Genomic DNA, 24,404 nt, shown 5'->3' on the forward strand with positions numbered 1-24,404 from the left:
TTATGTACTGTGTGGCGTTTTACGTTATACTGGTCTTGGCTAAAAGCGATTTCTTTTAAATGTAATCGTGCTCAAGCGTAATATTTATTTTGGATATAGTGCGTATGGCTTCACACTTTATGGAATAATGAAGTGTTTAGTTTGGGAGCGACAACACAATAGCTCTCATTTGCTAACTAACGTTAACGTTAGGCTAACGTTAGCTAGCTAGCTTATCCTTAGCTGTTAACACGACACAACAGTGTAAAACTAACACTGCATATCAGAGCATGGGTTGCGAAGAAATAGTCAAAACTGATCTACACCACTCCGTCCATTGGTAACAGGATTATTGAGCAAGTGTGAGATCGCCTGACCCACCCTTTAACAACGAGGGGCTCCGAGCTGTGCTCGCAGCGGCAGCTTGACAATAAATGTCGTTTGTTTACGCTGATTCCAGAGTTCTCCTGAGCCCCTGCCCCCACTACGTATCACTCCGCACAACACACAGAATATTCATACTGAAACATTTAATGATCCAACTGGCACCAAAACCACGCGTTTTTATGCCACAACACATGAAAAATATCTGCATTTTGAGAAATTGTAGTATTTACTTATTTTCGTGTATGAACATTCAAAGCGGACTAGTTTCTGTTAGAGGTTATCTTCATTTTGCTTAAAACATAGGAGGGGTTTCGCTGTAGTATTAATATCGGTGGTAGGCTGTATGGTGAACAATTAACGATAAACTATATGGTCTTACGTATAAAACATTCTAATTTGTATTAGCCACAATATAGTGTCACCCAAAAGTATTTCAATTAACTTTTATTTCGTAACTTTTACTCATTTCCCCTTTCTTTGTAGATAGTAGGTCCCATAAAAATGCCCCGGACTGCTTTCTTGGTGCGGATTACGTACTTTTGATTGACTATTGGACTGTCCAATCAGAAAATACTTCAAGCTTAGCAACAGCAAAGTTGCTCTCTTGTCCAATCAACAAAGAGAGGGGTGGGCTTTAGCGTGCTCAGGATTCTCCCGTTTGATTGGTTGAAACACTTGTCAGTTGTAGTAGACTTGTGGACTTTGTGGTTCATTGTTGAGGTCTCCGCCAGTGCCTCACTGAACTTAGAACGCCATGTCCCACAATCCAACAGGAGTTACAACCAGCAGCATGCGCACGGCTAGAGGCGGAGCTGCTATATAAACACGAGCTCCCTCTTCTTGAGTAGCACACTGGACACTGTTGTGAAGGCGGAACGCGGTCTCTGGGTGAACGGCAGCTCTGACAGCATCGAAACAGTTAATGGTAGTTAGCGACAGTTGCTCTGACAAACCCTTGGAGGAGTAACAAGTGTTTACTGTTCGGAAGTTTACTTTTACTTTATGATAGTTTATTTTTAAATGTCAGTAAGTCAAACTTTCTTTAGTGACTTCTCCTCACTCTAAAATAAGTATATTTTCGTTCAAATTAAGTTTAACGTTTTTAACGAACTTTGAGGCTCAGTTTTGAGATCATGAACATTATCTAAAAATGCGCTAAAGCGGAGCCATCGGAGCGGATAATCAGGATGACAGAGCCAGCGGAGCAGACCCATCACCTGAAAACTTCAGGCAGCCCATCAGGTGGGAGCAGCGGAGACGCTTTGGAGCATCTCCCAGCCAGCAACCGTGGTGGACCGGTGAACGGCGACAGGGGGCGACAGAGAGACCAGAAACAGCGGCAGCAGCAGCAGCAGCAGCAGCGGGCGGAGAACTGTGGGGATATCAACACAGACAAGTTATGGCAAATGAAAGGCGGTCAGAGGGAGGTGTGCCCTGCCTTAGCAACCGGAAACGAGCTTCCAAAGTGCCCGATTGCAGCTCAGCCTCATCAGAAACCCGATGTCCACGCAGCGGACGATGGTAGTCACAACTCACCGGGGAAAAACGGCGAAGACAGACCGCTGCAGGAGACTTTGAACCAGGTGCAAGAGGAGGGTATTCACATCGACTCCGACACTGGCTTGGACGCGCGTCTGGGCAAGAAGCGACACAGGCGCAGGACCTCCAAGAAGAAGCGCAACTGGAAGCCTTACTACAAACTTTCCTGGGAGGAACGGAAAGCCCTGGAGGAGAGAGAGACGGCCAGGGCTTCCCGGTTGAGAGAGGAGATGTTCGCCAAAGGGCTCCCGGTGGCCCCGTATAACACCACACAGTTCCTGATGGACGAGCATGACCGAGAGGAGCCCGACCTCAACACCGAGACCGGGGTCAGGCGGCCCTCGGGGGTCGGTGGTCGTATGGAGGACACGGGCAGCGAGGAGGACCTCTTCGATAACGATGAGGAGGACGATGATGACGGCAGCGGCGGAGGCAGCGACGGTATCGGGAGGCCCGGGAACGCAGGTGGGGAGTTTCTCCAGAGAGACTTTTCCGAGACCTACGAGATGTACCACGTCGAGAGCCTACAGAATATGACCAAGCAGGAGCTGGTGCAGGAGTACCTGGAGCTGGAGAAGTGCATGTCCCGGCTGGAGGAGGAGAACAACCGGCTGAGGCGCGCCGTGGAGCCCGGGGGTCTGACCGTGGAGAGCTCACTGGTTCGGCTCAGGGAGCTGGAGAGGGAACTGGAGAGACTGAGGGCCCAAAACACGGAGCTCCTCCTGCAGAACCAGCCGAGCAAGGACATGGCCCAGGTCGCTACCAACTAGAGGACACAATTCAAATAGGGAAAACCCCTTTGAAAGAGGTAAAAACATGGGACTACTGCATTTTTAAACAAATTGTCATCAGTTTTCTGTAATAAGTTTGTCATCTGGACGAGGAAGTCCTTGCATTGCAATGCAATACTTGACGTTTCTTTTCTATTTGGACTGTAAGGGTGTCCTGTTCAATTTTTTTCAAGAAGAAAATGTAAATATTTCAAAAATAAGATTCTTTTTATAAAGAGAATGTATTTGACAACACGAGAATATTTTGTTTGTTTCCCTGGTCAACTTCGTAGGTATCCATTTACATATACTGTTTCATTTTTGAATTAAAAACAAACATTGTATGTTGCAACCCCCTAAAAAAAACTGAATAACAAATTACAGCTAATTGGGCCAGCTTGCAAAGACTGTTTTGCAGAAATAAATTCCAGAGTGAACATTTTAACAGTTGTGTGTTAACAATAAGTTCAAATAAAATTTTGAAATTCTGCTTAAAATCTGTCATGTGTTGTAAAGTCTGCTCTAAAACACAGGAAGCGGTTCATACAAGCTGCAGTGTTAAGCCACTGTACGCAGCTTCTGTCAGCATGCAAATAATCACAAAGCTTTGCTTGTGAGGATCCAGAAATGGGCCAGACAGAAGACATCAGTGGGCTCTGAATAGGAGGAATACAGACTGTAGCCATAGCAGAAGGGGGGATGGGATATGATGGAGATGCTCTTTATGAAGGTTAACCCACTCTGAGTTAAATCTATTAAGGATATTGTGCAAGAGGAAATGCAAAATGGGTTCATTCCTCCTTTTTTTTCAAAAACAAATTTTGTTCATTAGAGAAGTTCTGGTCATGCCAAAGGAATAGTATGAGCTGGAAATTGTGTTTACTAAAGCTCTACATTTAGGCAGAATCATCATAGTTTCAATAGAATCTCAGTGTTCCAGCTAATTTCCACAGAATGCATCAATATTAAACTATTCAAGTGAGTTAAAAGGCGGAGCTTCAGCAGTTCAGATGAAGTTTCCTTCACGTGCAGAGGCAATCTGTGCCACAAGGCCTGGACAGACCATATTCATCTGCAGCCTCTAGAGGGCATCATTCAGCTCCTATTTTAAGTTGCCTGCTCTGCAAAACATGAGCCTCAACCCTCTCTGTAAAGAAAAAAAAAAGTGTGTGTCTTGCAAAAATCCCATAATCTCAAAAACAAACACACACATGAGCATTTTTTTAAACATAGTTCTGTTTATTTACATCATATAACCTTGCTTTAAAGCACACAGCCATGAGGGGAAATGGTTTCAGGCGGACAACCTTTTTAAGTCCAGTCATTTTCATATTAGTTATACTCAAAAGCAATTCCAAATGTACACAATACAGTATGTTACATATTAAGATAGTATGTACAAAAAGACTTAAAATACAACAATGAGACATTAGGTGAATCACATTTCAGACAACACACACCAACATGATGAGCTTCCCTCTGATGAGGCTGTTAAGTTCATCTTTAGGAAACAGGATGTTGCCTGGCATGACCTAATGCAGTTTTAGGGTAGGGCTTTGTTAGGTGTACCATATTCACACACTGTGGATCGCTATAGGCAGAGAGAGATGGCCTCAGTTTGTTAAGAAAGAAAGCAGCTGAGAGAAAGCACTATGCCTCTTCCCTCTTAGCAGCATCGGGAATAGCTGTTAAATGCCTGCGTTAAAAGGCAAAGAGAGTGCATAGACATATCCTTGGCTTGAAGTGTGCTTCTTTTTCATTTTCTTTTACAGCCTCTCAGTTAGACCGCTTGTATTCAATGTATACATCTTTGGGTCAGTGCCTTAGTTATTAGACCATCAACCACAGGAGAGGAGGGAGGAGACCCAGAAACAACAAAGGGAAACGGAAAGATAAGAACCGCGCATGGCACTGCAGAACAAAAACACATTCCAGAAATCAGGCACTTGTAGAAAATATCTTGAGGTAAGACAAAGACTGTAACTTATCATTTATTACCATTATTATTATCATTAATATTATTATCACCATTTCTTTTCACTGGGTTGTTTGGTTAGATGAAAACAGGCGAGTCTCTCATGACTTTGGAAGTTGCACCTCCTGTTTGTGTTATTTTCTGATGATGGGTCATAAAAACAATAGATTAATGATGGTGGTTGTTCTGTATTCATTTCCTCTAATGTACCATTTCCCCAGTCTGGGAGGATTTATTAGATCCTGACCTTATGGAAACACCACCACCTCCTCCCCACACACACACCCCCCGAGAGGGGATGTGATGAAAACGCGTAATCGCTTGAAGTGAAAATGCAGCCGTTTGTACATCTTTTAACAGTCTGTTAAACTCAGGCTTCTTGTCTTGTCTTTTATTACAAGACGGAACACCACTTTGTCTTGAGCTCAGTAAATATGAGCAGATCTGTGAAGTAATCCCAGACATGAATAACAAAACAAATGATGAGGTCAGCCATCACAGTGTGGTGCTGAGCTGCCTGCAAGCTGTCCAATATAATGTAATAATTACCAGATTACTTTTTTTTTATCTTGCTACATGTTGATGCAACATTGCTGAATGTGTAGTCACCAGATAAACTTATTTCTAAGACTGTATCTCATGAGATAAAAGTTTTCTGCACAGTGCTGAGAATCAGAGAGAAAGGCCATCTATGAGGAAATAAGGAAGGGGGTTAGTCATATTTATCTCGTCTCCTTTGAACAGGTACACCCAAGAGGTGAAATCACAATAAAAGACCTTTTTTAACTTTAGTACAAAATATATATATAATATATATATATATATATATGTAGAGAGAGAATATAAAACAAAAAAGAATATATTAAGGGAAACATTTCAAGTAACATCTTGAAAGAAATGACTGTGCACTTGTACGCACTTTTTGTAAACCATAAAAAAAGAACTAAAAAAAGTAAAAACAAATATGATAACATAATATTTTATATTTACAAGGTTAACTTAACAAGGCTTTGTACAAATGTTACAAAAACTGTTCAACACAAACACTTGCACGCTCGGACATTATCACGAATATTGTTGCGCAAACACACATAAACATTATTAACAAGTAGGGAGAGAGAGAGACGACTGTATTTCTGTGTTTGTGACCTATCGTTTGGAGTATAAATGATGAGTATTACAGTGTCTGTGGTCTGAGGAGTAACAGATTAGGAAGACTGATATGAAAAATCAGTTGAGATCCCACTTCAAATGGTTTTAACCTGACCATTAAATTTGGAATTGTTAAGAGTCTGTCTCCTCTGGCTCACTTGAAGAAGGTTTGGAGAAATTTTGTAATTCCACTTTAAGTTAAGAAGCACCATTCTCTCAAGAACCAGAGGCAGGCTGTATTTTCAACATCCTCCTCTGTTCTCTTGAAGGGGTTTAACCCTTTGATTTAAATGCCGTCTGTGAGCCAGGCCCGGAAGGAAGAGATGACAGGGAAGGATGCTTGGTTATTACTCGAATGAGAATTCTTGGCTGTAACATTGGATGTGATGAGGTCTGTTTGTGTCTCTGTCCTGTTCCTGTATTATTTCTATAAAAGCACACATATAGGAAAAAGAAAAAAAAAAAGCTTTGGCAACACTGGAATGCCCCTTGCCATGCAAACGGAGCTTATCAAAAAGAAAAGGGTGGGCTGCTGTTAAAGACCTGTTCATTGGTACACTGTGTTGCACCTGGCAACTAACCACAACCCTGTTAACACTGCTGCTGACAGTCTACTGACCTGCAGGGAGCCAGCAGCTCGGCCGGACCCCCCCTTAGAGTCAGCAGCTTCAGCCTCTTTTCCCTCAGAGTGGAGCTTGGGGCCAGCTGGCAGGGCTTCACAGGTATTGGTGGAATCTAGAGGTGGGTGCTTGACGAGTAGCCGGTCCTTGTTCGAGCCCGTCTGCATCCCGAGGCAGCCCTGGTGTTTTGACCTGGTTTTGATTGATAGGAGACAAGGGGAATTCATTGACAATCAGCGGGGGTCTCTTGTCGGACGTCTCGGTCGGGGAGGCCACCACCGTGTGCCTGCGCCAGGCCCGTCTCTTCCTCCGCGTCTCTGGCGACAGCGGTTTCCGCAGCCCCACGCTGCGCAGGTCGTCGGCCGAGCCCAGCAGTCGGGCGCGGACTTGCTCGGCTAGAGACCTGCCGCCAGGGCCGGTTGGGGTGAAGGAGGCGGCCTCGCTGGGCGGCAGAGCGGGTTTGGGCCGGGCCGGGCGCAGGCTCTCCTGGCTGCTGCCAGAGGAGGGGTTGGTTCTGGAGGTCTCTCTCCTCACTCTGGGTGCACCTTCAGACCCAGAGCCAGCCCCATCACCCTGAGCCATGGTCTCGGACAGCTCCAACAGGTCCAGGGAGCGAGCCTTGGCCTTCTCCGACTTCAGCTTCTTCCTGGCCAGAGTGTCGCACTGGATCAGCTTGTGGGAGTTGAAGGAAGGCCGCGAGTGCAGTCTGTGAGTGGTGGAGGAGGATGAGAAGGAGGAGGACGAGGGCGTGGTGGAGCGCGCTCCTCCTTCACTCCTCTCTGCAGAGTCCGGGGTGTGGGTGAGGGGTGTGGGCGGGGCGAGCAGGTTTGTGGGCGAGAGAACAGGGGGTTTGTAGTGTGTGTAGAGGAAGCTGCGCGGGGCTGCTGGCGGCTGTGCGTTCACGGGTGTAGTCGGGTGTTTATCGGGTCTCTCCTGGGTGAGGGAGCGCGAGGCGAAGCCACTCTCATTATCCGTCTCGCTCACCAGCTCGCTGTGCTCGTCATCGGCGTCGTCCCCCCTTCCCTCTGACCCCAGGCTGCGCCCTAGCGTGGACAGGGTGGAGTAACCAGAAACGATAGAACGCGCGTCCTCTGGCGCTCGCCATGGCGGCCCCTTCACCTCCACCCGTGTCTCCTCCTCCTGCAGCAACATCGCTGCCTGCCTCCCTCCCGTCTCCTCTTCCTCTTTACAGCACGGCCGACTGGGAATACTCACCACCGCCTCATCTTCTTCTACCTCCTCTTTCGCTCCGCTTTCTACAACTTCCTCATCTTCCTCTTCTTCTTCTTCTTCTTCCTCTTCATCGTCATCCTCCTCTCCCTCCGCCCGAGGAGCAGTGTCGCCTACAGGTGACTCTGCCTCCTCTTCCTCCTCTGCCCCTAGATGTCCGGCTTTGATTGGCTCGTGCTCCGAGTCGTCGTCGGTGCTGCTGCCCACACGGCGGGCGTTATGACGCTTTCTGCGTTTGCGGCCTGTTACAGCTGACATAATGGACAGAGTCAGGAAGTCCTTGGCTGTCAGGTCCTTCTTTGACCCCCACGACCCCTGAAAAAGGAAGAAATGTCACTGAGACTGAGACTGAGTCATATGTTACACTTGTTTCCTGTTATTTTATAACAATATCTGTGAATGTGAGCTGCATTCGTACAACCAGAGTAACCTTGCACCATGTAAGGAGATGTTACCTTTGATTTAGCTGAGTCACTGTTGGTTGAGTCTGGGGAAAAAGAAAACAAAAAAAAACATCAGTGGGTCAGATACATTGAAGTTAACAAAAGGCCAGAACGGTCATGGTGGAGGACACAGAGGCAGTTGGGGTGTGATCATCACTTTTTTTTCTTAAAGGACAAATTCACAATAAATCACTGCTGCGCTGCTCTCTATCTTCCGTAAACACGATTTACTGTAACCCTTGATGTCACAGCAAGTGTTTCCCATTAGCCATAAAGGGGAAAGCACCCGCTGTCACATTGACACACTGATTCAGGCGTGGCTACAGTTGCAACACACTTTCTGTTTGTAGTGAGCAGCCCAGCAGCTGTTCTGTGTCCTCTTCCTGATTTTAACATTTCATTTAAGACCAATTCCCCGACTAAATTTTCAGGAACTCGTCTTCCTCTGTGCCCTTTGACCCTGACGGACCCCGGCACAAAGATGTGCACACTGGTGAATGTGGAGGAGAAACAATGATTTTTGGAGGGGGGGGCAGGGTTTGGTGTAGGGGACAGGAAAACTGCATTAGGAAACCACAGCACACACCGATGATATCACCGAAAAACACTGATGACATCAATCAGTGAAAGAAGAAGCGTTGGGAGGCGTGAAGGCAGAAATAATCGACAGTGTGAAAAGAAACACAGCCCCTCACAAACACAAACGTACATACACACCGATGCAGGATAAAAGATCTTTTATGCATAAATCAAGATCTTTTGAGAAACCCAGGGGCATGGGAGGGGTGGCTGTCTCCTGAGGGGCTCTAGATGGAGTTGTTTCTCATGTACCAACAACATCAGTAGTAAAAATCAAACTAGTTTGTTTTGTGTCGAGCTCACAGATGCTGGTTCTCATCTTTCCCCTTTGTATCATAGATGCACCACTATTAAAATGCTGTAATGGTTTTCCCAAAATGCAGCTCAGCACAGGTACTTCATGAGTGATGGCAGCAGAAAAGCAGCCTTTCAGAATAAAACCTCAAATCAAACCAATGTACCAATCACATTTTGGTATGTTAGAGGGTCAACCAGTGAAAAAAGGCTTTTTGCTTGATCATATATCGACCAATAAGGACTCTGCTCACAGTAACTACTAGTCCTGAAACAATAGATGAATTATTTGATTATTCTTTCTGATTTTAGCCTCTGTTTTTCTCTGGTTTATATCAGACTAGACAGCTAATTGAAAAAATAACCTGCAGATTGAGAAAAAAATATTTTTTGATGCAGTTCTATAAAGGTTTTGTTATATCAATTACCAAAACTAAAACGTAAGCTGTGGAAATATGGTTTAAATCTCTCATTTCTGGGTTGGCAAATGACAAAATATCATGCCTGCTGTTTTCTTGTATTGCAATATCTCTGAGGGCTTTTGCTTTCAAAGACCACATCTGAACTATTTCCTTTAACCTGTCTGAGGACAGAGGACAGGCACAGAGAATAAAGCACTTTCATGTTGAATGGAGCCAGTCGAGGTGTTTCAGGCGTCTGATCATCAGAGTTTTTTGCAGAGGAGAATCTGGGGTAGACCCAGAATACGCTGGAGGGATTACATATCCCATCTGGCCTGGAAACGCCTCAGGATCCTCCAGGCAGGACTGGAAATCCTTGCTGGGGAGAGGGATGTCTGGAATACCGTGCTTAGCCTGTTGCCAATGGACCCAACCCAGATAAGTGGAAAAAAACACATGGATGGAGAAACACTTCTGGAACATTCTCTTAAACAAATCGAGGCTCTAAAGACAGAGGGAAGGTGCAAACTGATGATTTGGATTTTGGTCTTGATAAATGGACCTGACTTCTTTGTGTGCAGTGTTGACACCACCACTGTTAGCCTGGACCTCACTTTAGTTGCACTCAGGGAAACTAAAGCTTTTTTTTTAACAGTTATAGAAAAACCAAGGAGGAAAGGTGAAGGTTTAGGCCACTACTGAGCTTCACACAAAAAATCTGATGAATAGAAATTTACAGCTGATGTCACGGGACTTTAAAGTGTCAGAAACAGCGCCACCTAGAGTCCCTTTAGAGATAGAAGTGGGGCTGGGATCCTGATGATTTGACTCAAACCGACTGAAATGGCTGATATGATGAGTGAGGGAGCTGTCTCTCAGTGACAGACCACAGTTTACACTCGAGTGTCAGATGCAGCAGCTTTAACAGGCAGAGAGCATCCAGTCATCTGTTAATTCATTAGTTTTGACTGGGGAGACACTGAAGTGACATGTTCTCACAGAGACCCCCCGTCTGACACTGAGAGGGAGACACCGACTTTCAGGAGGGTAATGGAGACCATGGACACACAAACCATCACCACCACTGAAGCACTCTCTCATACAAAACACACACCCATTATTTCACTTTCACACTATGATACACTGACTCGGTTACACACACACACACACACACACACACATATTGCCAGGGGAGTTCCCATCCTACCGCAGTGGCTGCTCCACAGGCTCAGCTAAGAAAAGGAAATGCAGAAACGTACAGAGAAAGTGAAAGATGAGCAACGTGGAGGGGAAAAAAGAGGTCAGCAGAGAGGAAAGAAAGTATAGGCACGCTATCAAACACAGAAAACACTCCAAGTGCTAACGGATGTAAGACTTCATTTCTTATGCTGCGTTCCAGTTCTGTTGGAGAGTAGGGAATTCTGGCTTTAAACTGGGACAAACTTCCAACGAGGAATTTCAATCAAGCAAGGAATGCAGTTGTCTGACTTTGTGCCAACACTGTCAACACTTGAAGAGTATTTCTCTCAACATGTTATTAAAAAGCTCCTTTTTAAATGATTCGTTTTGTCTTGTCTCAGAACTGCATTATTGAGAAATCTTACTCAATCAATCAAATGTCTTTTGGGATTCTATTAACAAAATACCTTTAATAAAATCAACTGTTATTTATAACAGGTGAAGATTTCTTTTGAAGAAATATCTGGCCTGACAGTTAACAGTTTTTTTCCTCAGTTCGCTGGAACACAGATTGTAATCATGACACACTAGAGGGGAATTTCCTACTTCCAGTAAACAGAAAGCAGCATTTATTTTGGGTTGCCAGTTACAGCTACCCGAATGCTATTGGTCGGCTTGGTTGGAGCTAGCAGTGACTGACTGAGATCCACCAACAGCGTCCTCACCTGAGGCCTCCCCGAGCAGAGCGGTCCTGCCGATGTTGGACAGCAGGTGGTCAATGTTGGGGGCGGGTTGCACGTCCTCCGTGTCCACCGGCGTCTGGAGGGAACAGACACAACAAACCAAAAAACATTCGATTAACTGACAAAAGTAACTTCAGATCAGTTAGAAACCAGAGCATCTCATCTTCAAGTTGTCTTTATTTTGTGCAGTAGACAGATGGTAGGAAATGAGAGAGATACTCAAACAGGGGATGTTACAGTTCATGGTCAGAATCTTAATCCCTAAAGCAGAGAGTGACCTGCTACACATCATTAATTTAACTACTTTTCTAGTGACAAAGTGCAGCAACAGCTGTGTACTAATGAGATTTATGTGGAAAATGTGGAAAATAATCAGATCACCAAACATTCATGTGCAGATTCATACATGTTCAACAGATCTATATTTGTTTATCTGTGCTCAGTCATAAAGATAAAACAGCTTATTTAAAGTATAACCAATCAAAAGCAGAGTCACTTCATGTTTTTATCAAACAGTATAATCACTCCATTGTATGGTAAATAGGGTTAGATCAGAATATTTATATAAACTTGCTGTGAAAGACATCTTTAACAAGTCATTTCATCTTGGATGGTGCCTTCATGAGTTTTTTTTTTTTCTTGACTTTCTAGGAATTACTGTTTCCAGGTTTTAACAAGACAAAATAAGACCGTTTGCTGAACCACAATCCATAAAGAGACACATTTTTATTTTTAATAAAATAATATTTAATGACTTGTCAACATCTTGTTAAAATGGACCTTAACTCTGTCAGACCCAACATCAGTATCTTCTTTAAACTGCTTCTGAAAACACATTTTTACTGAAGAGCATTTGAATAACTTCTTTTTTTAAATAGCTTTTTCTCTTTTATGTTCCCTCTGAAAATGTATTTTCATTGAAAGCCCTTTTTATAACAAAATAATAAAAACCTTATTCAGTATTTGTATGTGTTCGCAGGTTGAGTTATGTGTAAAATTCAGATGTATCAAAGCACTAATCTGTGGTTCTGATAAGACCTATACAGACATCTAATCATTATTATTACTATTATTATTTTACCAATGTGTTTGACAAAGTTATTTCACACCAGCTTCAAAATATTCAGTTAATCAGAAGTGAAGTCTGCAATTTTACATATAACATACTTTTATTTGCAGAGCGGCTGCACACTGAATTTTCAAATCATGACTCTGTCGTGCACAAAGGTTTTCAGTGTTTCAGTCTAAATAAAGGTCTGTGTGCTATAAAACAACAATATAGGAAACATACCTTTTCATCCTTGTCTAGCTCCTCAGTGAAAAACCAAGTGTACTACAAAAATGACAGAGAAAGAAATGATCAGCTTGAGAAAGATTATAATAATTCTAATTATGTGTTTGTGTGTGGCATCTCTCACATGTTGGATGAGCGTCTCTACTATCTTGTATCGGTCAGGCATGTGTGTGACCATGTCTTTCATGTTGTCCTCGGACGTCCGAACCAGAGTCGGTCCGAACACCAGAGCCAGGTTACGAGGTTCCATCTGCACAGGTGAAGAAAGACGCAAGGTGGTTAACACCCAGGATTTAGACAGAGCCGGGTGATTACATTATAATTATATTTACAAACAGTTTCTCACCATACCTTGTTTTTATCTGAGTGGTCTGCTACAGTCTTCAGGTGACCGACCAGGAACTTCAGTGTGTGGTAATAATGATCTGGGAGGTCTCGGATCTACAAAAGAGAAACAAGAGGAATGACAGCACTGATAAACCTGTTGAACCTGCCAGATTTCTGCTACACACACACACACACACACACACACACATTAGCCAAACAGGTAAGTGATTCTGTTATTACACCACTTACAAATACAAGCAAACACATACCAGTTTCTTCATGGTCTTTAATCTGTCTGATGCATTTTCCATCCGATTGGCATCAATGAAGTCGTTGTACTTGTCTGTGAAGACGTTACAGGTATTAAAATACATGCAGGATAAGACGGTTTGATTTGCATGGCAGCATGAGGCATTACGGTATCTGTGACGGCTTGTCATAACATGCTCGCACTCACCGTTGGTGAAGAGTGGCTCTGGAAGTTTCCTGAAGAAAGATTTGAGTAAACTGCTGACGACGTTGAGGTCCTGCCACTTCTGTTGACAGCACAGAGAGGGGTCAGAGGTCACAGTATTTAAACATCTGCATTCAATAATATAGTTTTACTGAGTGAAGCTGAATGAAATCAGTTAAATGATTTATTCTCCATCAATCTGGATACATTTTACCCTCTCTATGTATCTGTATTTCCTCACCTCCTCTGCAGGGTTGATGTCGACGCCCTTGTTGAGCTGGTCCTGGAGCATCGACACCATGGCGTTATTCCCAGGAACCCTGTAGATCCCAGTGTATTCCAGACCCATCTCCTCCACCAGACCGCAGCAGATCTCCACGATCATCGGGATGAACTGAGACGGACAGAGACGGAGTGTAATCACACATTTTACAACAAGTAAAAAAACAGTTTTAAAGCATTTAGCTGCAGATGAGAAGGATACTGTCACTAACCTTGTTATTTGCGCCTGGCTGACATTCCTCCAACCTCACACCGAAAGCTTTGGGCCCGGCCTTCTTCGTCTTCTTCATGATGTTGATGCCCCACGGAGACTTCGGCGGGCTGCTCTCATCTGAGGACGCATCCAACAGAAAAAAGTTTCCAGCTTAACACAGAGCCTCAGGAGCTGCTTCTTCATTTACACAGTCCTTATATTAAAGACTCTCATCAAAACAGGCTGTTCAACACTCTCATCCTCTGGGACTTTCTTCATACACAAATGAAAGGAAAAGTGTGTTAGTAATGTGATGTATAGCATGCTTACTGACCACTATATCCTCTACAAGGACCAGCAGAGCCTTAATTACTACTAAAAATACCTCATCTACTCACAGAACCTCCTCAGTGATCTCAGTGATCCCTAAGAGTTCACAATAACATGTAGAACCTCCTCACTGGACCAGCAGAACCTCTTAAAGGCCCACTAGAAAAATCCTAAAGGACCACTAAACCTCCAAAAGATCCCTAGAAACTCCTAAAGGCCACATAGAACCTCCTCACTGACCACTGCAGCCTGTTAAAGACTAATCTGAAAAAGCAGCAGACTGACCTTTGCCCTCTGGTTTTGGGGAGCGCGGCGCTCCAGCGGCGTTCTCCGTCTTGGCGAGCAGGAAGGGAGGCTTCATGCGGGGCATCCTGGGAGAGGAGTCGGGCTTGCTGCCTGTTGGACTGCAGGGGGAGACAGAGAGACGGGTTTCGTACAAGCTGTCGGCCATGACAACAGCTGAGGACAGTGGCAGCAGCAGCTTCACTGTGTTCCAGCACAATTTATGATCAGGAGACTCACCTTTGTTTTCTGTAATCGTTCAGTTTCTTATTGATGAGGGCCTGTCTGGAGAAGCCGAGCTCCTGCAGCAAACAAACAAATCCTCATTATGATTCCTCTTAATAAAAATAATCTACAGGCCCAGAGTGGGAAAATAAGTGAAAATCTGGTACAGTTGTGTCCTCTGACCTCATTGTCTGTCTTGCTGTTCTCCCTGATGACCTTGATCCAGTCCAGCATGTCCTCCCGGTCCTCTGCCTGCAGCAGGTACTCACAGAAGTCCTGGGTGGTCAGTCTCAGGGCGTGCTTTCGTTTGGTCTCGCTGTATGCGATGTCCACCAGGCAGCCCCGGATGCTGATCGGCTGCTCGTCCTCTGCTGAGCCGCCGATCGTGGCCCCGCGAAGCACCGCCTCCCTCTTGTCCTTATAGAGGAACAGCGAATGGGAGCGGAGCACTGAAAACACTCGCTTCCATGGACGCATACCACTGCCCACCTTCTGTTAAGGAAAGAAGAAACGTCACGTGAGTGTTTTCTTGCTTTTCATTCCTCTCAGGTGTGACTTCATCAACAGGCTTACCTTGCCCTTCTCTGTGAGGATTTGTTTGAAATGCAGCCACCCCTCTCGCCGTACGTCGCTGTAAGTGATGTTTCCCAGCTCTGAGGTGGAGTGGCGTTTAGATCGAACCTCCTCTGCTGTCCCAAGGTTATCCAGTGACTGAAACACACACAGGGAAATGTTCAGAACCCTTCCTGGAGACTTTTTCTGTTTCTGTTTTAGGATGAAAATCAAAAGGTATGGGTGACAGAGAGCCACTCATTTCTGAAGTGTATTTAAACAAATAACAAGGAAATACATCATATACAACATCCTTTTCTGTAGGTGATCAGCATGCTAATGCCAAAATCCAGTTTTAGTGAACCTCATGATGTTTTTGTTGAGGTGTGACTCAACTTTGAGATTTAGAGAATTTTTACCGAGGGGTTAGTTTAACCCGTGTATCTGGTGGCCTAAGGGGTTTTCCAGTGTTTGGCATCATTTTGTCATGATTTTCTCCTCTTGCCACGTTATGTAATTTTGCAACAAATGTCAGCGATTTAGGCAGCAGCTATCCTGCCTCTCTCATGCTTCTGTAAATGTTTCATGTTGAGCCTTTATTATAGCTGACACATTCACACAGGAAAAATCTAAATATCTAAGACAGTTTCTGATGCGTATAAACACATCTATGACATGACAAAATACTCAGCTGTTCCTTTTACAAATAAAACGTTAACAAGAAATTAAACACACTCTCACTCGAGTCTTACATGTGCCTGTATAACTGACATTACTGAGTCAGTTCACTGACTTGATGACTCTTGAATGTTTTAGCATGTCACAGGTAAACAAGTAAAACAAGAATTGTGACTCATTCTCTGAGGTGAAGAGAAATTCACTGTGTCATCCATCATCTTGTACCTGTGGCCCTCGCTGGAAAGCTCAGGTAGCATTCACCTGGATCATTTGTTTCAGCTTCTTTTGCAATTGTAATTTAAAACATGCCACTGTTTATGTAATTTTAGCTGCCAACTGTAGCTAGCAACTGTAGTGTCTGAAGTTCCATATATGGTTTTTACTCTCTTGGAATGCCTGAAGCTCCATGTATGTCTTTCTATTCTTTGGGTTCATGTTGAGGTTAGTAGCCATGAACATATACATATAAGGGACAGGGAGAGGGCCTTTCCTCCCTTCTCTACACACAACATAAACTTTTTCTTAAAAAATCTTAAAGTTCAATAAAGTTGTCTGTTTAACGTGATGGCTGCAGCAGTCGACCTGACCTTCGCAAAAACAAAGTCGGTGAAAATGAAGGACAGGATTCATAAAAATAAAGTTTTAGGTGATGAGGTCAGAGGAGTTTGTCAGTTTCTGAATGTTAACTCACCCCATCGGTGAAGAAGCTCTTCACTCTCTTTGGCAGCCTCCTGTGGAGATCAACAACACAACTGTCAAAACATCTGCCTGCACATGGAACTTAACAGATTTCATTTTCACTCAGTTAAGAGCCAGTCGTGTCTTCAGCAGTACTCACGAGAAGACCCGGCCTTCCTCTCTGAACGTGTTGAGTCCTTCGTCACATGACTTGGAGCGCTCTGTGGTGATGGCTAGAAGATAGGAGGAACGGCGACTGGATTTAATACTGCCTGCTCGGTGAGAGGATGAATGAACGGAGACAGAGAGAGAGAGAGAGAGAGAGAGAGAGAGAAAGGAAGAAAAGAGAAAGAAAGAAAAAGACAGAATGTTGATGTAATGCCAATCACCAGAGTGGACGGTGTTGGATTAGGAGATGGGGATAGCGAGGGAGGAGGCAGGAGGTGGGGGAGTTTGAGCGGCGAGTGAGTGGGTGGCGTGGTGAGGGTGGACGGTGGGGAGATGAGCTGGAGCGGTGGGTTAGCTTCTGTTATCGCTGGACTGTTTTTCTCACCACTGGCATGCAGGTATAACCTCTGTGAATACAGACTGTCATGCATGTGACCTCATTTCATCAAAGAAAATGATCATGCAGGTCTACGTCTGTCCAGTCTAAACCAGACTGGGAGCGATATTAATCCAAAACCCAGTGACTTTTGGGCTTCATGCACAACTAGAAAAATAACCAAACACATTCTGAACAAAGATGTTTGTATCATTTTTACATGCAATCTACAAATCCAGCATGCAAACAATTTATATCACTGCTAAACATCTCATCAATTTTTATCTCTTACTAAACCCTGAGAGTCTGTTTGAAGTTGAGTGAGATTATTTCAACCCCTTTCTGATAAAAATCAACTCGTTTTAAGAATTTAGCAGAATTGAGTGTCAGCATAATTAGGCCAAATACAGCACTAAAATCATGACACTCGATTTTGGAAAAATCGTTAAACAGTTGGATCTGTATTAGAAGCAGGTTGAAACTGGAAGAGTTTTCCTATTTGTTTTGACAAGACAAGACTTTAAAAGACAAAAAATGCTAAATAAGATGGAAATTAGAGGAGAGCAAAAAGGCCCTTACACCCTTGAGAATTTTAGAACTTTGTAAGCATCTTAAGGCTAAGGTCATCATAGCTTTAAGATGCTGTTCAGAAACGGGGCCCAGGAGGTTTTAAAGTCTCATGCACATTTCATCAATCCGTCTACTGTACATCAGCAGGTAAACACTGTAAACCAGATACTTTTCTTCTGCATGCAGTGGGGAGCAAGTGAGGGAAGGAGGGGGAGGAGGGGGCACTCACTGCAGTCATGTGAGAAGAGCCTAGTGAGGGGGAAGGTGAAGGTGGGGGAGGCGGGGCTGGTGACAACGGCGGGCGCCGAACTCATGCCGCTGGACACCACCGAGGACGCCGGCACGTGGCGGGCGCGCAAATCAGCGCCGGGGCTCGTCGGCTCATCTGTGGGAGGGTGGAGGGAAGGGGAAGGAGGCAGAGGGAGGCAGGAGGAGAGGAGAAGGTGGAAGAGGAGGAGGAGGAGGAGAAAAGAAAGAGAGGATAGGGTTAGGTGTTAGAGAGAAAAAGGTCAGGAGGGAAGGAGAGGGAAAGGAAAACAGCAGGGGTTAGATTAGGAGAGAGGTGAAGTGAGGAGAGGGGTTTTTTTTTTAAAGAAGAGGAACGGCGAGGGAACCGCAGGGTTACTGTCAGAGATACTGAACACAAGTAAGCATTTCACAACGTCCATTTCTTTCACCTCATATTTAAATCTCATTCTTTCAACTGCAAAATCAACACATGTGACAATCACACTCTAACATCAAGCATTTCTACATTCCAGTGGGACGTACGCTAAAAGAAAGACCACAAACATCTACAGTCAAAACCTGTGCAACTGTCTGAGGAAAGAATAAATATATCTGCAACCTGACTATACAGACAAATAATCACGCAGGCACATGGCATAAAAGGCAAATAGCTTACACATAACGCAGTACCTGAGTCTCCTGTTGCCATAGGAAGAGCAATTCAGTAGCTAACAGAGGGGGGTTTTGTAACAGAGATTTACTGGTTCCAGGTTTCAGTTCTTTGTGAAATCTACTGTAATGTATGATCTGATACATGCAAGAGAAACTGACATTATCCAACTAGTAGAGAGTAGAGTACTGATGATAACTGAATGTGGATATACAGGGTAATTTTATTGTCTTGAATGGAGCGTCATTGTTCAAGAAGACAAAGGCATAAAGCAGATTTATAGGTCACACAAGGCTACAAATCTTCAACAGTTTCAGCTGATGTAAAAGGATATGAAAGCACAACACACACACACACTTGCACAGATGCACACACACACACTCACACTTCCTTACAGACAGAGGGGATTAGAGGCCGGCCCCTCTATTTGCATAAAGTGAGGAGCAGCTGGATTCGCCGCTGACATTTTAAACTGTCAGGGCTGAAAATGCTGCGAGGGTTTTCTCCATGTGGAAACAACAGAGGGCAGCACAGCCTCAGACAGCTCTGCAGACTGGAAGGACTCAGTCTGAGATCCGCCCCCACAGACCACCACATGGTCCTTTCTGAAAATTCTTAGTGGGTTTTTATCAGTTTTCCATTTTAACCTCACTCCTGCTCTCGTTTTCTCCGACCTCCCTGCATCTTCCTAATCTAACGTTACTGACCCAACATCCTTCACAATCCCCTCTCTTCCCTTCCTCCTCTCCTTCTGTCTCTCCTTCCCTCTGGCGTTCTTCCATCTCCCACCCTTGCTGTTCTATTCTTCACTCCTGTGCATACTAGAGCCCGACATAAGTCGGAAAACATTCCCAATCTGGGATGAGGAATCTGCCTGTTTACAGCGCAGCCCAGAAATAGCCAGGCTGTGGGTTTAACAAAGGCCATCATTAACAAGCAGCCAGAGAGTGAGCTCAGAGCCACGAGACAGAGATGGACCAGCAGAGGGGAGCAACATACTACACCACACTGCTGCTCTCTATGTCCTGCTGCGTCTGTACTATTTCATACATGACAGTCAGCAATCAGAGATTATATGAGAGAGAGGAGAGAGCAGGAAAAGCAGGAAAAAGTTTTAAAAAAGGAAGGAATAAGAGAGACTAAAATCTCACCTACACACAAGCTGTCACTGTGAAAATGAATCAAACCTCCAAGTTTGGTGATTTTTTAACTTTTTTTAAGGATTAAAAAAATTCACAAATCTCTTTCAGAAATCACTCTGGATTACATTTTTTAAAAAGTGTACAGCAGCTCTTACCCAGGTTAAATGGGTAAGAGCTGGATTAAAGATAAACACGCAAGGCTGCAATGAACACACTGCAAAAATACTCTGTTTATTATAATATAAGACACAAAAAACCTGCAACTTGTCATGATGAAGCAGCTGGATCTAGTTATTATAAACATGATTTAACAATTAATAGAATATCAAAGTAGTTGCCAATAGTTACTGTTGCTTGGCTAACTGATAAATAAATTAACTGTTTCAGCTTTATAAAGAAAACAGTAAATCTGATGAAGCATTCGATGGCAGCTATTGGTACTTGACAGTTTTCTATAATAGGGGCTATGGTTACATTTTGGTCAGCACCAAAAAGGTTCGATGCCTCAACTAAAAATGAGACAAGAAAACCAGAAATGTAGAAAAAAAAAGAGAAAGAATGAGACTGAGAGCCAGAAAACCAGAGGGAAAAAGAGGGGGCTGGTGCCTGTAAGACAAGCCACAGGGGACAAGAAGCCCATTGGAAGCAGGACAGAAGCCAGCACAGAAGGTCTTGGTCCTGGTCTGTCATGTTCAGGGTCCAGCCAGTAAAGACAGTCATAGACTGAACCCCCACACAGACACACAAACCCCTTCATCCTCCAGAGCAGCACAATAGAAGCATTGAGGGCGGGAGCTGAGTGTGGGCCCCTACTGTTCCCCGCAAGGACCGCCACAAAAACCTCCTGCTAATTTACAGCTTAGATTCATGTTGAAAGACTCAAAGTGGGCACGGAGTAAAACACTGCATCTGTTGACATGATTCTTCTGTTTTATTCACTTTGTATGAGCAATTAAAATAGAAAAAAATGAAATACTTGATCTAGTTTGGGAAATTTTTGGTATCACCGTACAAGACGCCATAAAAACACATCTGCGTGCAGACATAACATTCCTTTGTGCTCACTACGTCACAGATAAGAAACAACAGCCTATTAAACTACATGTTCTCAAACAGCCTCAGATCATATCAGCATCTCTGTCAGGGAGATGAGAAGATGAAGAAAGAAAGAGAAGAGAAGCTAGGTCTTTTCTATGGGGAGGAACTAGTCTAGTTTCAGTTTATGGCCATTAAACGTGTCCCGGCCTGCAGCTCTGACTACACGGTTTCATTTAATTCAGGTGAAGGGACGAGGCAAGAATGTGTTCTGACAGACAGACTGAGACTGAGAGAGAGGGAGGCAGGGAGAGAGAGATGCCTCCTGGTTTGCTGATCCACTGGATTTTCTCTCTCTAAATGACTTTCTTGGGTCGAGAGTGGCTTGGCTCAAATATCGACGGTCATTCCAAGTCGGGTCAAAGCGTCCAAGTCAGCTGATTTGAATCTATTCGGCATTAGGGGAAGCAGCATCTGTTTTCTTCAGGCTGTGACAGGGTGACGGAGGCATGGCTCGTCTGACTAACTTCGTTTGCCTATGGTTTGACTTAATGGCTGCTGTCCACGTCAAGCGATACAAGGCAGTCTGAGGCCCGCAGAGCCCCTTTTCTTTCAGTCTTTTTCAGAAGTATGAACAAGCCGCGACATGATCACAGTTCCCTCCCACTGACACCAACATATGTCGGCCATAACTGTACATATTCATGTAGACACAGACCTGCACATTCTGCAGGCACAGGGCAAATGACCAATCAGAGTTTTTCATTGCATCTGATTAATTTAATCCAACTTTTTCTCAATTAACTAATTATTTATTATTTATCTTAAACTACTCTTTTTGTGATGCTATTAAACCTGTATGTCCGCTCAGCTTTTCTAATTTGATAAATGAAAATCTTAAAACATGAAAAAACTGTAACTGATTAAAAGACAAGAAAAAAGACGACAGAAAGGTTGATACAACACATGCCCTCAGCAAGTCTCTAGCACTGCCCTACACTCACACATAAACAAAAACACACACACACACACACTCAGGAAGTCAGACTCCACCTCATTTCCTCAGCACAGTGAGGTGACCTTAGAGGCAGAGGGCAGGCAGCAGGATTAGCAAACTCCCATCAGATATGATTCAATCAAAACTAGTAATACTGTCTGTAAGACTGTGGGGAAGTACCACTATTACCCAACGAAAACATTCACAGACAAAACACACACCACACACACACACACACACAGCAGAATCTCAGTGAGAGAATGGAAACTGCATCTGAGAAAAGCCTGGAGCCTCGAAATTCCGACGAGAAGGAAATTAAGAAAACACACTTTCCCCCAAACTCCTAATTTTGTCTGAATTATAGCTTTGCATTTCCTCTCAGTTAAGCTTTCACTAACATTTAATAAACACTAAGTATGGATTTCATTTTATAATGGAAGTGATGAAATCTAAAGGTCAGTCAGGTTGAAATAAGAGAGGAGACTCAGAGTGAGGTGCAGAGACTCCCCACTTACCTATGAAGGGGATGGAGGCCAGAGAGTCATCCTCTATGGGGAGGGGGGCGAGGTTGCCGTTCGGTTTGCGTGGCGCTACATCTCCTGTGGAACTGGGGGCGGGGGCTGAGTCCTGGGGATCAGAAGAAAACATAGAGGGTTCTAGCCCATCCATGGGCAACGCGTAGTGGGGGTGACGCATGCCGTGGGCGTTCCTCCGCCCGGTGGGAGGTTTCTGCCTCAGCACCACTTCCTGGGTCTGCGGCACCGCCTCCGCCTGCCCCTCCACTGACCCTCGTTCCCTCTCGTGGTTCGTCGGCCTGTACGCTCTGTCCTGGGATTCGGGGGTGGCAGAGGCGAGGGGAGATGCGGCAGAGGAGGTGATGGGTGCCGCTGTGCCCTCCGGGGGGCTGGTTTTAGGCGCTGGGTTCCAGTTCAAGTGAGGGCCAGAGTATGAGGGGTCCCTGAAAGAGTGGGCCTGCTGCATGATGCGGCCCGTCTTGCGGTAAAAAGAGGGGCTGTAGCTGCGGTAGCCTACTGGCTGGTCGTCCATGCTCTGCCCTGGGGGAAGCCGCCGGGTCTGGGGGGCAGCCTGCTGGGTCTGGGGCTGGGGGTGGGCCTGGGTGTGGGGCTGTGGGTGGTGTTTAGAATGTGACTGTGTGTGTCTGGGCATCGGAGGAGCTTGCACTGCACCGAAATGGCTCCCCTGCCTTGGGTAGGCGTCAGTCCTGGGGGGCGGCTGGGGAGCCTGCTGGTGCCACGAAGGCCTCTCAAAGCGAGGTGAGACCACTCCAGCTGCTGCTCGGTCTAGCATCTCTAACGAGCGGCCGTGACGATCGTACTGGGCCAGAAGGTTTTCAGAGCGAGTTCGAGTGTAGTTAGAGGCAGGGTGGCCCCTGCCTGGGCCCCCCTCCCAGTCCCCATATGACCAGCAGGGCTCTCCGTGAGGTCCTGGTCCTGACTGCTGTAATAACAGCAGAGTGTCCTGGGAGGCGCTGTGTGGCCAGCCACCTGTGCGCTGCTGCTGCCTCCTGGTTTCACTGAGCCGGTCCTGAGAGTAGCTGCGGTGGCGGGTCTGCATGCAGCGTCCTGAGTGCTCAGGCAGCTGGCTGTAGTACCAGTCAGAGAGGGCCTGCTGGCAGCGCTCATTGCGGCTGTGGCTGAGCTGGGGCAGGGGAGGGCTGCTCCAGGCCGAGCTGGACTTTCGTGGCTGGGGCTGCGCGGAGCTGGTGGCGTGGTGGTTGGGGTAGTGGACCTGAAGCGGGCTGGAAAGGGGGCCTCCTGACGAGGAAGAGGAGGAGTAGGAGCGCCCCCTGGTCTGGCCCTGAGGCTGCTGGCTGGTCATACCGTACTGGATCTCCTCTGTGCGGTGAGCTGGGCTGCTGTGACCCACACCTCCTGGCTCTCCTGCTCGCCCCTCCTGCCAGCTGGCGGGGCTGCCCACAGCAGAGCGGTTATCCAAGGGTGAAGACGGGCTGGAAGAGCCTGGCCAGCGACTCCAGTTATCCAGCTGGTTCTGGCCCATGGGGGCAGACGGAGGGGCTCCGGCAGGGGGCGTGGTCTTGGTGCGTGGGTAACAGAGGGGGGGTGGTGGCGGGAGGTTCTCAGCTCCCCCTGCGTAGGGTTCGTTGCCTGTCAGGTAGGCATCCTGGGAGTATGCCTTAAAGAAGAAAACACATGAGACATGAACAGATGGGAAGAGAGTTTGAAGCAAAAAGGTGAATGTGTCAATGGCGACTTTAAATCAATATGTGCTCTCACTGTAAACAAGTTAGACAACAACACAGACCATAACCAGAACTCTATAAGACAGCTTCGTGCTTCTGTACATTACACAACAAGTCTTAAAGTGAAATGCTCTCTCAGCCCCTTTGCCACAGTTTGTCCCCAGGGCCTCAGCTCTCTACACAAACACATGCTAGCTCACTAGAAAACTGCAAGAATCGCCTTAAGCAAAAGCCACAACACTCACTGCACAGCAACCAGTTGCAAATATGTCCTCACCAATGTTGTGTATACACACAGGACATACTGTACATACTCACTGCGCTGCTTTTAGAGAATCCAGTGCCAACAACAAGCTCAGAATTAACTGATTATCAGTTAGTCACACTGTCACATTTAAAGCATCACTTAGA

General features: G+C 45.4%; 2 protein-coding genes across 12 annotated transcripts in view; one reads left to right on the top strand and one right to left on the bottom strand.

Moving 5' to 3' along the window:
* Window positions 1-1,194: 1,194 nt before the first annotated feature.
* hexim1 (HEXIM P-TEFb complex subunit 1) lies at window positions 1,195-3,172 on the top strand. The gene has a single exon (XM_018660584.2). The coding sequence runs from the start codon at window positions 1,554-1,556 to the stop codon at window positions 2,673-2,675; it is 1,122 nt and encodes a 373-aa protein (XP_018516100.1). The 5' UTR covers window positions 1,195-1,553; the 3' UTR covers window positions 2,676-3,172.
* Window positions 3,173-3,893: 721 nt separating this feature from the next.
* arhgap23a (Rho GTPase activating protein 23a) overlaps window positions 3,894-24,404 on the bottom strand; it is a 69,866-nt gene continuing 49,355 nt past the window's right edge. For 8 of the 11 annotated variants that reach the window (XM_018660579.2, XM_018660577.2, XM_051073973.1 and 5 more), the window contains 18 exons: window positions 22,288-23,926; window positions 17,930-18,085; window positions 16,747-16,858; window positions 16,600-16,639; window positions 15,252-15,389; window positions 14,862-15,170; window positions 14,694-14,755; window positions 14,457-14,575; window positions 13,861-13,979; window positions 13,608-13,760; window positions 13,370-13,448; window positions 13,182-13,255; window positions 12,937-13,026; window positions 12,710-12,835; window positions 12,583-12,624; window positions 11,274-11,367; window positions 8,108-8,139; window positions 3,894-7,967 (listed from right to left, as the gene is read on the bottom strand). In XM_018660579.2, coding sequence (XP_018516095.1) covers window positions 6,519-7,967; window positions 8,108-8,139; window positions 11,274-11,367; window positions 12,583-12,624; window positions 12,710-12,835; window positions 12,937-13,026; window positions 13,182-13,255; window positions 13,370-13,448; window positions 13,608-13,760; window positions 13,861-13,979; window positions 14,457-14,575; window positions 14,694-14,755; window positions 14,862-15,170; window positions 15,252-15,389; window positions 16,600-16,639; window positions 16,747-16,858; window positions 17,930-18,085; window positions 22,288-23,926 — 4,833 coding nt within the window. In that variant the 3' untranslated portion in view covers window positions 3,894-6,518. The remainder of the gene's footprint in view (window positions 7,968-8,107; window positions 8,140-11,273; window positions 11,368-12,582; window positions 12,625-12,709; window positions 12,836-12,936; window positions 13,027-13,181; window positions 13,256-13,369; window positions 13,449-13,607; window positions 13,761-13,860; window positions 13,980-14,456; window positions 14,576-14,693; window positions 14,756-14,861; window positions 15,171-15,251; window positions 15,390-16,599; window positions 16,640-16,746; window positions 16,859-17,929; window positions 18,086-22,287; window positions 23,927-24,404) is intronic. The other 3 variants (XM_051073970.1, XM_051073971.1, XM_051073972.1) reach the window with 3 other exon arrangements.

This window comes from Lates calcarifer, linkage group LG11 (genome assembly GCF_001640805.2).
Source record: "Lates calcarifer isolate ASB-BC8 linkage group LG11, TLL_Latcal_v3, whole genome shotgun sequence".
Lineage (NCBI taxonomy): Eukaryota > Metazoa > Chordata > Actinopteri > Centropomidae > Lates > Lates calcarifer.

Coding starts and splice junctions, on each gene's coding strand:
- hexim1 (XM_018660584.2), top strand. CDS start 1,554: ATGACAGAGCCAGCGGAGCAGACCCATCACCTGAAAACTTCAGGCAGC.